This window comes from Leuresthes tenuis, unplaced genomic scaffold, assembly GCF_036924035.1.
Source record: "Leuresthes tenuis unplaced genomic scaffold, fLeuTen1.0.hap1 SCAF_11, whole genome shotgun sequence".
In the NCBI taxonomy this organism is placed as follows: Eukaryota; Metazoa; Chordata; class Actinopteri; order Atheriniformes; family Atherinopsidae; genus Leuresthes; species Leuresthes tenuis.
In genome coordinates this window covers 1,065,091-1,078,170 of record NW_027325365.1, presented here as the reverse complement: position 1 = coordinate 1,078,170, position 13,080 = coordinate 1,065,091, and the positions used below count along the sequence as shown (strand labels likewise).

At 45.3% G+C, this 13,080-nt stretch overlaps 1 protein-coding gene across 1 annotated transcript in view; it reads left to right on the top strand.

Moving 5' to 3' along the window:
- The first annotated feature begins 403 nt into the window (after positions 1–403).
- Positions 404–13,080, top strand: part of LOC140317648 (diacylglycerol kinase theta) — a 41,733-nt gene continuing 29,056 nt past the window's right edge. The window contains exons 1-4 of the mRNA XM_072395124.1: positions 404–1,553; positions 8,438–8,517; positions 9,248–9,347; positions 9,850–9,935. Coding sequence (XP_072251225.1) covers positions 1,328–1,553; positions 8,438–8,517; positions 9,248–9,347; positions 9,850–9,935 — 492 coding nt within the window. The 5' untranslated portion in view covers positions 404–1,327. The remainder of the gene's footprint in view (positions 1,554–8,437; positions 8,518–9,247; positions 9,348–9,849; positions 9,936–13,080) is intronic.

Below are 13,080 nucleotides of genomic sequence, written 5' to 3'. Positions count from 1 at the left end.
GATATATGTTAGAAAACCAGAATAAAGCAGCAGGATGCTTTAAAAATAATCTCTTTAACAGATTTGTGATGCAGGAAGCAGCTATTCGCAGCCCAGTTGTGGCACAATGAGGAACAAGGGGGCCTGTAAAAATGCAATGAAAGAATTTCATATGAAGTCAGACCTTTGTTCGGGAGGCAAAGAAAAAGGATGATGCTGAATTTAGTTCATGTCTGGGCAACAGGCTCTGAGAGAGAAAAATGGAAGAAGTACTAAAAAAGAGGAAGGAAAGAGGCAATGGGAGGAAATGCGTGTTGTTAGGAAACTGTTGGCCCACAGGAAAAGGAAAGGATGCAGGGCGCAGACTGAAAGAAGGGAGGAAGGAAAGGAGGCGAGGTAAGGAGATGAAGCGGAGGGAGGAGGAGGAGTAAATCAGCGCTGGAAACTCCGACACGGAAGAAGAATCAGACACCGAAAAGGAAGAAGAAACCCTGAATGAAAGCGGCCCCACCGAGGCGGACTGCACACTTGTTGATCAGCGTCCATCTCCATCTCCGCCGGCGGCTTTTGAGCGTCTCACCGCCCGGTTTCGCGTGCCTGTCTCCCGGGTGTGGGCCGGCTGGTGTTCCGCTGAGTGACGGATCGCTCTGACTGGAAACACCATCATCACCCACTCGCTTCTGAGACGTCATACCGCTGCAGACACGCTCGCTTTGCAGGTTTACCGGATCGATAGTCATCTTTCAGCCTCGCAGCCTCCTGAGCGGGCGGCTCCGGGAATCTCCTCCGCGCTGCGCCGCTGGGTGGCACCGCTGTCTCCGGGCGGAGGATCTGCTCGACGTGGGGCGCGATCGTCAGAAAACGGCGTCGAAAAGGCTCGATCCGTCGATTCACCTCCTCGGAACACAAACTGTGAGTCTCTGGATACTCGATTTCTCTTCCAGGAGTGAGACAGCTCGCTCCACGGCTCCTCCATTAGGAACACCGACTTCGGTGCCGTCTGCGCCGGGCAGCACCGCTGGCTCCAGCCGAGGGAATGACTCTCCACCGGCGGACAACGACGTCATATCTACCATAAAATCTTGTTTGTGTTGCTCTGTCGCAGACTGGTGTCTTGCTTTGTACTTTTAGACTTGGTTATTCAGCTTCCGAAGAAGGGGACAACTTAGGAATCCTCGCCGAGCACAGCGCAGCTTCGCTGGGCAGCGCCGCTGTCTGTGGCCCGGTGGGATGTCTCTGCACTGGGGGTGGAATATCTGAAAGAAACCCCGGCTTCCCTGCGGCAGAAGTTAGCCGAACTGTACCCCGTGTTGTTGGGGAGTTTGTTGGAGCGCTTGGGTGGAAGGATATGGCCGACTCGGGCCGGCCCAGCCCGGCGGACCCTGACACCGCGGACTGCCGGACAGCGAGCCCGCTGGCGGTGAAGAAGAGGGCGCAGCAGTCCCCGGGGCTCCGGCCCAAGTACCAGAGCTCCGCGCCGGGCCACTGCTTCAGGAGAGTCACCCTGACCAAACCCACCTTCTGCCATAGCTGCAGCGACTTCATCTGGGGGCTCATCGGCTTCCTGTGTGAAGGTAAGACCACGAAATGGGTTTAATTCGCACCGTGACATCATTTATTTACGGCCAAAACAGGAGCACGTGACACCACAAGTGCAGCAGCGGTGCTCTCAGCGAGAATTAAACTTCCAGATGTTGTTCGTGAGTCTGACCCGAACCTGACCCGGAACTGACCCGTCAGATCCGACAGGTTCTGATCCAGGCCCAGTTAGAGGAAAGAGTGATAATCTGACTGCAACATCTGCAGCTGGACATACCCGGAGGCATCCTTTCCCTTCCTTTCCTTTCCTTTCCTTTCCTTTCCTTTCCTTTTCTCCTCCACCTTTCCTTCCCTCTTCCCTACCTCCTCCTTTCCTTTCCTCCTCCCTAACTCCTCATTTCCTTTCCTCTTCCTCTTCCTCTTCCTCTTCCCTACCTCCACCTTTCCTTTCCTTTCCTTTCCTCTTCCTTTCCTTTCCTCCTCCTTCCCTCTTCCTTTCCTTTCCTTTCCTTTCCTTTCCTTTCTTTCCTTTCCTCCTCCTTCCCTCTTCCTTTCCTTTCCTTTCCTCCTCCTTTCCTCCTCCTTTCCTATTCCCTACCTCCTCCTTTCCTTTCCTTTCCTCCTCCTTCCCTCTTCCCTACCTCCTCCTTTCCTTTCCTTTCCTCCTCCTTCCTCCTTCCCTACCTCCTCCTTTCCTTTCCCTTCTTCCTCCTCCCATCCTTTTCCTCTTCCTTTCCTTTCCTTTCATTTCCTCTTCCTTTCCTCCTCCTTCCCTCTTCCCTACCTCCTCCTTTCCTTTCCTTTCCTTTCCTTTCCCTTCTTCCTCCTCCCATCCTTTTCCTCTTCCTTTCCTTTCCTTTCCTTTCCTTTCCTCTTCCTTTCCTCCTCCTTTCCTCCTCTTTTCCTCTTCCTTTCCTTTCCTTTCTTTTCCTCCTCCTTCCTTCTTCCCTACCTCCTCCTTTCCTTTCCTTTCCTCCTCCTTCCCTCTTCCTTTCCTTTCCTTTCCTCCTCCTTTCCTCCTCCTTTCCTCCTCCTTCCCTCTTCCTTTCCTCCTCCTTCCTCCTTCCCTACCTCCTCCTTTCCTTTCCTTTCCTTTCCTTTCCATTCTGCCCAGTAACACATTGTTCGCCTCCTCTGTCTGAGGAAGTCTAATGCCGTGTTTATATCTGTAGTCGAGTTGTGATTTGCTTCCTCTGGTTGGCATGGTAACAGCAGACTGGCAGGGATGCTGGGAGTCTGTTCCCTCCTCCTCTTCATCACTATCTGCAGTTTAAAGCGTTCTGAAAAGGTTCCGCCATGATTACATAATGTTTCTTCTTTAAGCCGTCACTTGGATTAACTCAAATCTGTGATGTCATCAGGACGCTTCATCCACTGCCGCCGTGTAAACAACATGTTTGTGTCTCAGAGGAAACCAGCAGGTTGTTCTTTATCATCTTTCCATGGCTCTGTGTGCTCCTGCTGCACCTCTTAAGAAGGAAGATGTTTTATTGACCATTTTCTTTGAATTAAAGATGAAACTGAGTGTCACATCAAACAGCTGCGGCATTAAAGTGTTTCTGACAAGCTGAAGGTTCAATCTGAGGGTCAAACAATTTAACTTCAACTTTTAATGCTGCAGACTTACACTGAGGTATCAGACAGGCTGGAAAAGAACCTGATCTGGACACGAGAATCAGTGGAAACAGTAAAATCAGCAACAGATTCTCTGCTTTAACTGGCTGTTTCTTTCAGAAATGTTCAGAAAAGCCGTTCTGACTCTGAGGAAACCAGGTGATGCAGAGTTCCAGCTGTTATTTTGTCCCATTCCTCCTTAAACAGGTCTTAAGGTGTGCAGCAGTGCGGGGGGGGGGGTTGTATGTGTTGATTTTCAGCCTTTACTCATTCTGTCAACCCCATAAACTGACTAAACTGATCAGTTTTACATGTTATAACATTCCTAAAAGGCTTAAAATAACTTTTACAGCCACAAATTGGAAAAACTTGGGATAGTTTTCTGCAAAAACAGATGAAGAAAACAGTTATTTTGATGTTTTCTCTGACTTTTACTTCCTGTCAGACAGTCTGAACTCAACATGTTTCCTGTTCAGCTTCATTTAATCTGTGAACAAACATCATTTCTACACCTCAGACCTGCAGCATCCCATAAAGTCAGTGAACCTTTTCCCACTTTGTGTCCTTCTGCCAACACTTAAAGCCGCTCTGACTCTGAGGAAACCAGGTGATGCAGAGTTCCAGCTGTTATTTTGTCCCATTCTTCATGCAAACACGTCTGAATACCAACAATGACCAAATTACACCAAATAATGACCAAATTACACCAAATAATGACCGAATTACACCAAATAATGACCAAATTACACCAAATAATGATCAAAATATACCAAATAATGACCAAATATACCAAATAATGACCAAATTATACCAAATAATGACCAAATTATACCAAATAATGACCAAAATATACCAAATAATGACCAAACACTTTGTGTCCTTCTGCCAACACTTAAAGCCGTTCTGACTCTGAGGAAACCAGGTGATGCAGAGTTCCAGCTGTTATTTTGTCCCATTCCTCCTTAAACAGGTCTTAAGGTGTGCAGCAGTGCGGGGGGGTGGTTGTTTCTCTGCTGGGGACAGGTCAGGACTGCAGGCAGCCAGTCCAGCACCCGTACCTCTTCTTCCTCAGCCAGGCCTTTGGACTGTGGCAGAATGTGGTTTTCCATGGTCTGCTTGAACAATGCTGGGACGTCCCAGGAAAAGATGTGGCCTTGAAGGCAGCATATGTTGCTGTAAAATCTCAGAGAGCTTTTCTGCATTAATGCTGCCGTCACAGAAGTGGAAATGAGCTTTGCCCCCTGATCCAACCCCATACCATCACAGAGCCTGGCTGCAGGGACTGGCTGCTGACAGCAGGCTGGATGCTGCTTTTGCTCTTTGCTCCATTTCTTCCAACAAAGATGTGGAATACTGATGGGTCTGACCACAGCACACGTTTCCACCGTGTGACGGTCCATCCCAGACGCCTCCGAGCCCAGAGAAGTGGACGAGGTGAACATCAGGCCTCTTTCCTGCACAGTAAAGCTTGGGAATGGAACTCTGTATTGTGGTGCTGGACAAAGGTTTCCACAGTAATCCCTTGTCCAAGTGCTGCTATCAGCTGCTGATGAATGACGGTTCTTGATGCAGCGTCTGAGGGGTCAGAGGTCACGGGGTCCAGCTTAGGCTTGCTCCCTCGTCCTTTACACTGAAACTCCTCCAGGTTCCTTGAATGCTTTAATGATATTCTGCTCTGTAGAGGCAGAAATAGGCAGATCCCTTCCAGTCTTGCTCAGGTTTTCTGGGATGTGTTGCAGGTATGAAATTTAAAATGGTTTGAGTGTAGAATAAAGTGTTTTACACTGTGTTCTATATTTAGCTCAGCCTGATCAGATTTGCATTACATTTGCATTTTTGCTGTCTGACTTCAGGAAGTAAACATCATGATTAAATAAACACGAACCGCAGGTTTTACTGTCAGTTCTGGTTCATAAACGTGTGAAAACTCTACGATATTTCAGTTTGACGCTGCTCTGGCAGCAGTAAAGCTGTGGCTCGGTCGTCTCTATTGTAAAAGACTCTTTAAACTCGTTGTCATGAGGAAAACCGACAGGGAAAACCTGATCTGAGCCCTCCGCCTTCCGATTGGTTCATCCTGACAAACTGATCTTCACACCAAACTCAACCAACCTGACAAAGAGGCAGGCGAAGGTGTGTCAGGCCTCTTATTATCCTCAGAAAATAGTTTACTGAAGGAAGCACAGTTTGTCAGTTTAGATGATGGCTGAGTCTGATTTTATCTGCAGGAAACTGTGAGCTCTGATAAAGTAAAACCACAGTTAGACTGTAGGAGGAAATAAAGCTCCAGAGTGAGAATGTGAGTATCGCAGAGCAAAGAGAGATTAAAAGATAAATAAAGATGAAAATAAGGACTGTCAGTCCTCTTATTGCGCTGCATTTGGTGGTCAGCGGCTGTTTGAACAACTCTGGGTTCACAGAAGTGACTGAAAATGCCTCTTTGTGCACAAGAAGTGATGGTAAGAAATATCAGCTGTGAGTCTGTGCTGAGTCACTGGTGTTCAGGAGCCGCCTTCATCACACGTTTTAATGGAGCTCCTGGACAGGAAAAACCTGACTGATATCCTCCGGCCTCGGCTGCTTTGTCGCGGCTTGTGACGAGCTGCGCATGTGAAACTTGACTGAGGTTTACCACAGTGAGAGAAAATGGACAAAAACAACTGTGTTCACTCGAGGTGGGAAGGCAGCTTTTGTTCTGTCTCGTTGTGTCATCATCAGGGTGTTTCACAGCGCCAGGAGAGGCTTTATCTGAGCGAAAAGTCAAGCTGTTCTGAAAAGAAACGCAAGCAGAACACATCAGCTTCCTTTTCTCATGGCTTTCATTGCCTCAGGTGGAGGGTTTGATCAAATCTTCATCATAATATGTGCCATTTTATATCATTTAGATGTTTTTATTCAACTGACTGAGAGACTTTTCGCTCAAATTATGCTGCTCTCTTTGTGGCAGCCTTTTTAACTGAAGAAATTGCATTATTTAGTGGAGGAAAAACTATAATTTCACATCTTTTTGAAGGAGACCGATGCCACAACGCATGGGCAATGAAGACAAAGAGAGGAGAAGAATGCAGGCTGTATGTCTTGGTGATAATATCTTTAGCATACATCAATAACCAGCAATATCTTCTTATACCAGCTCATTTTTTGCAGCTGTATTAAAATTTAGAATATCTTATACTGGAACTATAAACTGAAAGCAAATGGATTATTATTATATATATATTATATTATCATGCAGCTGTTGATCTAATTTATGTTTGAATTACTAAAAGCATCAGTGGAATTGGTTACAGCTTCATGTTAAAGTCTCTGAACTTCCAGCTTCAGGTTTCCCTGCAGATCTTCTTGTTAACTTGAATAAAATTAATTATTTATATTTGTAACATATTTGTTGAAGTTGCTGCCATGTCAGGACATGTTTGGCCCAGCTTCTCCAGGTGCTTCTAATGCAGTTCAAATAACATGACAAATGGTCAGAATTAGGGCAAAAGTACAAAAAAGCATCATAATAACACGTCAGATTACCTTTTCATGAGACCAGAAAGAACAAAAACAAGGAAACATTTCACGTAACATTTTAATGGAAATCAGTTGTCTTGTTAGCTGAGAAGGACGCCAGCAGAGAACAGAAGGAAGCTAGCAGAGAACAGAATAAAGCTAGCAGAGAACAGAAGAAAGCTAGCAGAGAACAGAAGGAAGCTAGCAGAGAACAGAAGGAAGCTAGCGGAGAACAGAAGGAAGCTAGCAAAGAACAGAAGGAAGCTAGCAGAGAACAGAAGGAAGCTAGCGGAGAACAGAAGGAAGCTAGCGGAGAACAGAAGGAAGCTAGCAGAGAACAGAAGGAAGCTAGCAAAGAACAGAAGGAAGCTAGCAGAGAACAGAAGGAAGCTAGCAGATAACAGAAGGAAGCTAGCAGAGAACAGAAGGAAGCTAGGAGAGAACAGAAGGAAGCTAGGAGAGAACAGAAGGAAGCTAGCAGAGAACAGAAGGAAGCTAGCAAAGAACAGAAGGAAGCTAGCAAAGAACAGAAGGAAGCTAGCAAAGAACAGAAGGAAGCTAGCAGAGAAAAGAAGGAAGCTAGCAGAGAACAGAAGGAAGCTAGCAGAGAACAAAAGAAAGCTAGCAGAGAACAGAAGGAAGCTAGCAATGAACAGAAAGAAGCTAGCAATGAACAGAAGGAAGCTAGCAAAGAACAGAAGGAAGCTAGCAAAGAACAGAAGGAAGCTAGCAGAGAACAGAAGGAAGTTAGCAGAGAACAGAGGGAAGCTAGCAGAGAACAGAAGGAAGCTAGCAGAGAACTGAGGGAAGCTAGCAATGAACAGAAGGAAGCTAGCAAAGAACAGAAGGAAGCTAGCAAAGAACAGAAGGAAGCTAGGAGAGAACAGAAGGAAGTTAGCAGAGAACAGAGGGAAGCTAGCAGAGAACAGAAGGAAGCTAGCAGAGAACTGAGGGAAGCTAGCAGAGAACAGAAGGAAGCTAGCAGAGAACAGAAGGAAGCTAGCAGAGAACAGGGGGAAGCTAGCAGAGAACAGAAGGAAGCTAGCAGAGAACAGATGCCACTTTTTCATTTCTGTCCTGCTTTATTTTTTCCAAAAAGAAACTTGTATTTATTGTGTTGGACAAACTGGTTAATTTCTGTTGAAATGTCACCAGAACTACTCTGATCTTTGAAGAAATATCCTAATATTTCACTTCAACTTGGTTTTATTCTTCTGACATGCAGTTTAAACCTTAAATTTCTTGCATTTTCTTAAAGATAAACCAACCAATTTTCTCTTAGTTATTATTGCAGGATTACTTGATCAATTGATGGAATAACTGATAAATTACTGGATGACTTATACAGTCGTTTGCTGCAGCCCTAGTTTGTCATTAAAATGATTCTTTATTCTGAATGTTACAGGAATTCAGTTTAGAAAGGCCAGAACAGGAGACGGACCAGTTTCCATCACTTTGGGACACGATACTTAATATTTTGGTTGAAAATATAAATGAAATAAAGCTGCTCTGTGGAGCTGTTTGTTATGAGAACAAGAAGACAAGAATAACTCCTCACTGTTGTGTCAGTTCCACTGATATCCTGGAACTGGAGCTATTAGAAAAGGTTTGTATGTAGAAGCAGTTTAATCACAAAGTTCTGCAGAGTTCTGCAGTTTCATGGTTGGTTTTGGTTCCTTAAAGTTCCTTAAAATCATTCTGTTCCCGTGAAGAAGGAACGGCTGGAGCTCTCTTCTGGGAGTTGAACCTCCACCTGAGCAGTGCCTTGCTCAGTGTTTTCTGATCTCTCTCCTCTGTGTCTCCTCCTCAGTTTGTAACCTCATGTGTCACGAAAAATGTCTGAAGACGCTGCGAACGGTTTGTTCCTGCATGACTCCGTCGCTGGTGCAGGTGAGGCCCTTTGAGTGCATCATTAAAGGTTCAAATTCTTATCTTTCATTTGTTTTGAGAAGAAATTGACTTTCAGGCATCTTTTGAATGTTCAGAATTTAATCAGATCGCTTAAAATGACTTTCACAGCAGTGAAGATTCTTGTTTTTAGAGCTTGTTTTTAGTACAAACTTGGTTATTTGGTCAGGATGGAGTTCAGTAACACTTTACTCAGTCTGAAGAGGTCGGTTCTGTCCGAGGGGATAAAACAGACAGATAAAAACAGAAAAACAAGAGAATTTTACCAGAATTGTTCAGTCTTTTAGTTCTTCAGTGGATGTTTTCCCCAGAAGTATCCACTGTGCTCTCATTGGTCAGCTTGAGTGGCCTGATCAGGCCCCTCCCACCGTTCCACATAAGCTTTACTGTAATTTAAATTTAATTGCTCTAAATAACGAGTGATTTCTTTTGTCATCGGCAGTCCAGATCCTGACTGATACGTTGGTGACATTCAGAGCAAGAAAGAAGCGTAAAATCGTAATAAAATATTTATCGTAATAAAGTTTCAAGCATCTAATAATTAGATTTTATTTCAGTTTCATCCTTCAGAAAAGGTTGAATAAAAGTCCTAAAACTGGTTTGTTTTCCTCAGACCCTGAAGGTGCTCCAACAGCTCTCGTTTCCATGGTTTTATGAGGCGGCCAATCAGCGTTTCCTTTTGTTCACTGTGTGTCTCTGCTGCCCCCTGCAGGTGCCGGTGGCGCACTGCTTCGGTCCGGCCGGTCAGAAGAAGCGGTTCTGCTGCGTCTGCAGGAAACAGACGGAGGGAAGCACGGCGCTGCGCTGCGAAGGTCCGACCAGCACCGCTCAGACCGGTTCAACCCGCAGCTCGTTAGACGTTTTAATCACGCCGAACCGGTCACATGACCTCAAATTCTGCTGCTCACAACCTTTAGTTTGTCATTTCAGGAGTTTCTAAAAGGCTCCGAATGACTTTAAATCACTTTTAGCTTCTTCCATATATCTCACCAGAGCTGAAAAACAGTAAAAAAAACCATGAAAATAGCTGAAAATCCAGTGACTTCAGTTTAGATTCAGATCATCTCAGTTTACCCACAGATGCCTGAAAAATTGAGTTTAAAAATGATTTCCGAGTAACTGAATCTGCTTTATTAGATCAATTAAGACAAGAAGTAAATCTTGAATTCCGACATCAAAATAAAGCTCCAGACTCTGGTGGATTTTATCCATTTTGTGAAGCTGAGTGAATCAGTGCTGCCAACAGAAACAGATTGTGTTCCTCTGGTTCAGGACGTCTGGTTCAGCTCGTTCATGTGTGTGTGTGTGTTTCAGTGTGTGAGCTGCACGTTCACGCCGACTGTGCTGCCTTTACCTGCGCGGACTGTCGCCGTTCTCACCTGGACGGGACTCTGGAGCAGGTGAGTGACGCTGCTCATATTTATCTCCTTCATTAGGCTTTTCAACTCAAATTAGAAAAAGTCGTAATAAAAACACAGTGAATTCTTCTATTTCCTTTTACTTGTATTTAGGCTTGAGGGGTCAGAGGTCACGGGGTCCAGCTTAGGCTCAGAGATCTGAGGGGTCAGAGGTCACGGGGTCCAGCTTAGGCTTGCTCCCTCGTCCTTTACACTGAAACTCCTCCAGATTCCCTGAATGCTTTAATGATATTCTGCTCTGTAGAGGCAGAAATATGCAGATCCCTTCCAGTCTTTCTCTGAGGAACATTGTTTTAAACACAAACTGGAGCTCCTCTGAACATCTTTGCTGCTCAGACTGTCATGGAGGCTGCTTCAGGACCAGATCAGGGTTGGAAAGGACATTTTTATTTATTTTCAAAAGCTTTTCTCCACCTCTTCTGAACCCAACCAGAACTCCAGGCTGTAAACCACTCCCATCTCCCCTCATATCAGGCTCCAGTTCTGCTAAAACTACCTTTTTGCAATAAGGTCAAGTTGCTCAAAAGCTTTTCTCCACCTGTAAACATCCTTCTGTTCTCCTCCAAAGGTCAGTTCTCTGTGACCGCCCCCCCCTCCTTAGTCAAAGGCCCCACCCATCCGAGCTCGTGAGGCTTCATCAGTCACACCTGCAGCAGTCCTTCTGCAGACCTTCCCTGGCTTACAACGCTTCATTTCCATATTTATTCCTCCAACCCCGTCCTAACACTAACCTCCCAACAGCATTCACAGAGGCTCGCCTCACACCTCTGCTCTGAGCACGGCTCAAACTGAGAACCATTTAGCAGTTTCACTGCCTCTATTCTTGTCTGAGGTTATCGAAAGGAGCGTTTTCACACAGGTCTCAGACTTCCTCTTGCACCAGACTGAGCGACCTGTCCTCTGCCATCGGCCACAGAGGCTCTAATCTTTACAGACCTCTCCTCAGTCTTTGACAGGGTGGATCTGTCCTCTCTGAGAAAAGGATCGCAGGCTTCCAAAGTGTCATGGCCTCCTTATTGGGGTACCCCAAGGCTTTGTGCTGGGAGCCCTTCTCTTTAATTTATACACCAAGTCTTTGGGTCCTCTTGCATGGCTTCTTGTATCACCTCTCAGCTGTGACTTAATTCCTTTTGGTCTTCCCAGCTAAATCACTTCTTCATCTATCTCTCGACAAACGTTTTAAGAACCCCGGGTCTTGGCTGATGACCAGTCCGTCCTCCTCCTCCTCCTCCTCCTCCTCCTCCTCCTCCTCCTCCTCCTCCTCCTCCTTGTAACATATTTGTTGAAGTTGCTGCCATGTCAGGACATGTTTGGCCCAGCTTCTCCAGGTGCTTCTAACGCAGTTCAAATAACATGACAAATGGTCAGAATTAGGGCAAAAGTACAAAAAAGCATCATAATAACACGTCAAATTACCTTTTCATGAGACCAGGCTGGAACCAGAAAGAACAAAAACAAGGAAACATTTCACGTGAGATGTTAATGGAAATCAGTTGTCTTGTTAGCTGAGAAGGACGCCAGCAGAGAACAGAAGGAAGCTAGCAGAGAACAGAAGGAAGCTAGCAGAGAACAGAAGGAAGCTAGCAGAGTACAGAAGAAAGCTAGCAGAGAACAGAAGGAAGCTAACAGAGAACAGAAGGAAGCTAGCAGAGAACAGAATAAAGCTAGCAGAGAACAGAAGGAAGCTAGCAGAGAACAGAATAAAGCTAGCAGAGAACAGAGGGAAGCTAGCAGAGAACAGAAGAAAGCTAGCAGAGAACAGAAGGAAGCTAGCAGAGAACAGAAGGAAGCTAGCAGAGTACAGAAGAAAGCTAGCAGAGAACAGAAGGAAGCTAACAGAGAACAGAAGGAAGCTAGCAGAGAACAGAATAAAGCTAGCAGAGAACAGAAGGAAGCTAGCAGAGAACAGAATAAAGCTAGCAGAGAACAGAGGGAAGCTAGCAGAGAACAGAAGAAAGCTAGCAGAGAACAGAAGGAAGCTAGCAGAGAACAAAATAAAGCTAGCAGAGAACAGAAGGAAGCTAGGAGAGAACAGAAGGAAGCTAGCAGAGAACAGAAGGAAGCTAGCAAAGAACAGAAGGAAGCTAGCAGAGAACAGAAGGAAGCTAGCAGAGAACAGAAGGAAGCTAGCAGAGAACAGAAGGATGCTAGCGGAGAACAGAAGGAAGCTAGCAAAGAACAGAAGGAAGCTAGCAGATAACAGAAGGAAGCTAGCAGAGAACAGAAGGATGCTAGCAGAGAACAGAAGGATGCTAGCAGAGAACAGAAGGAAGCTAGCAGAGAACAGAAGGATGCTAGCAGAGAACTGAAGGAAGCTAGCAGAGAACAGAAGGCAGCTAGGAGAGAACAAAAGGAAGCTAGCAGAGAACAGAAGGAAGCTAGCAAAGAACAGAAGGATGCTAGCAGAGAGTCAGAGCATCTGTCTCAGGTTGTATCTGACTCAGTCTGATGGTCCAGAAGCCTCCATGTGTCATTGGTCTCCACTGGCTGCCCGAATCAGTGACTTCTGGCTCTGCAGCAGGTTTTTGTTCCTGACGTCAAACCTTATGAGATAAAGTGTAAAATGACTGGATGTAAATGTCACAAACATGAAATATCTTGTCTGTAATTCAATAAAAGAAAGCAAACTTCCATTTTTCCAGAACTGGAGGCGTTTGAGCTTAAAAACGCCTCCAGTGGGCTGCAGAACAGTGCAGCTTTGTTTCGCTGCAGGAGCACATGACTGTGATCAGTAGTTACTGAGCCGACCGTGGGTTCAGGAGGTGTGACTCTGTGAGGAGGAGCAGCAGCTGGTGCAGCATCAGAAACATGGAAATATAAACCAGAGCTGCTTCATCTGCATCCGGGACGAACAAGACGTCCAGAAGTGATTAAAATCTGATAGAAATCAGTTAAAATCTGACAGAAATCAGTTAAAATCTGACAGAAATCAGTTAAAATCTGACAGAAATCAGTTAAAACCTGACAGAAATCAGTTAAAATCTGACAGAAATCAGTTAAAATCTGACAGAAATCAGTTAAAACCTGACAGAAATTAGTTAAAACCTGACAGAAATCAGTTAAAATCTGACAGAAATCAGTTAAAACCTGACAGAAATGAGTTAAAACCTGACAGAAATCAGTTAAA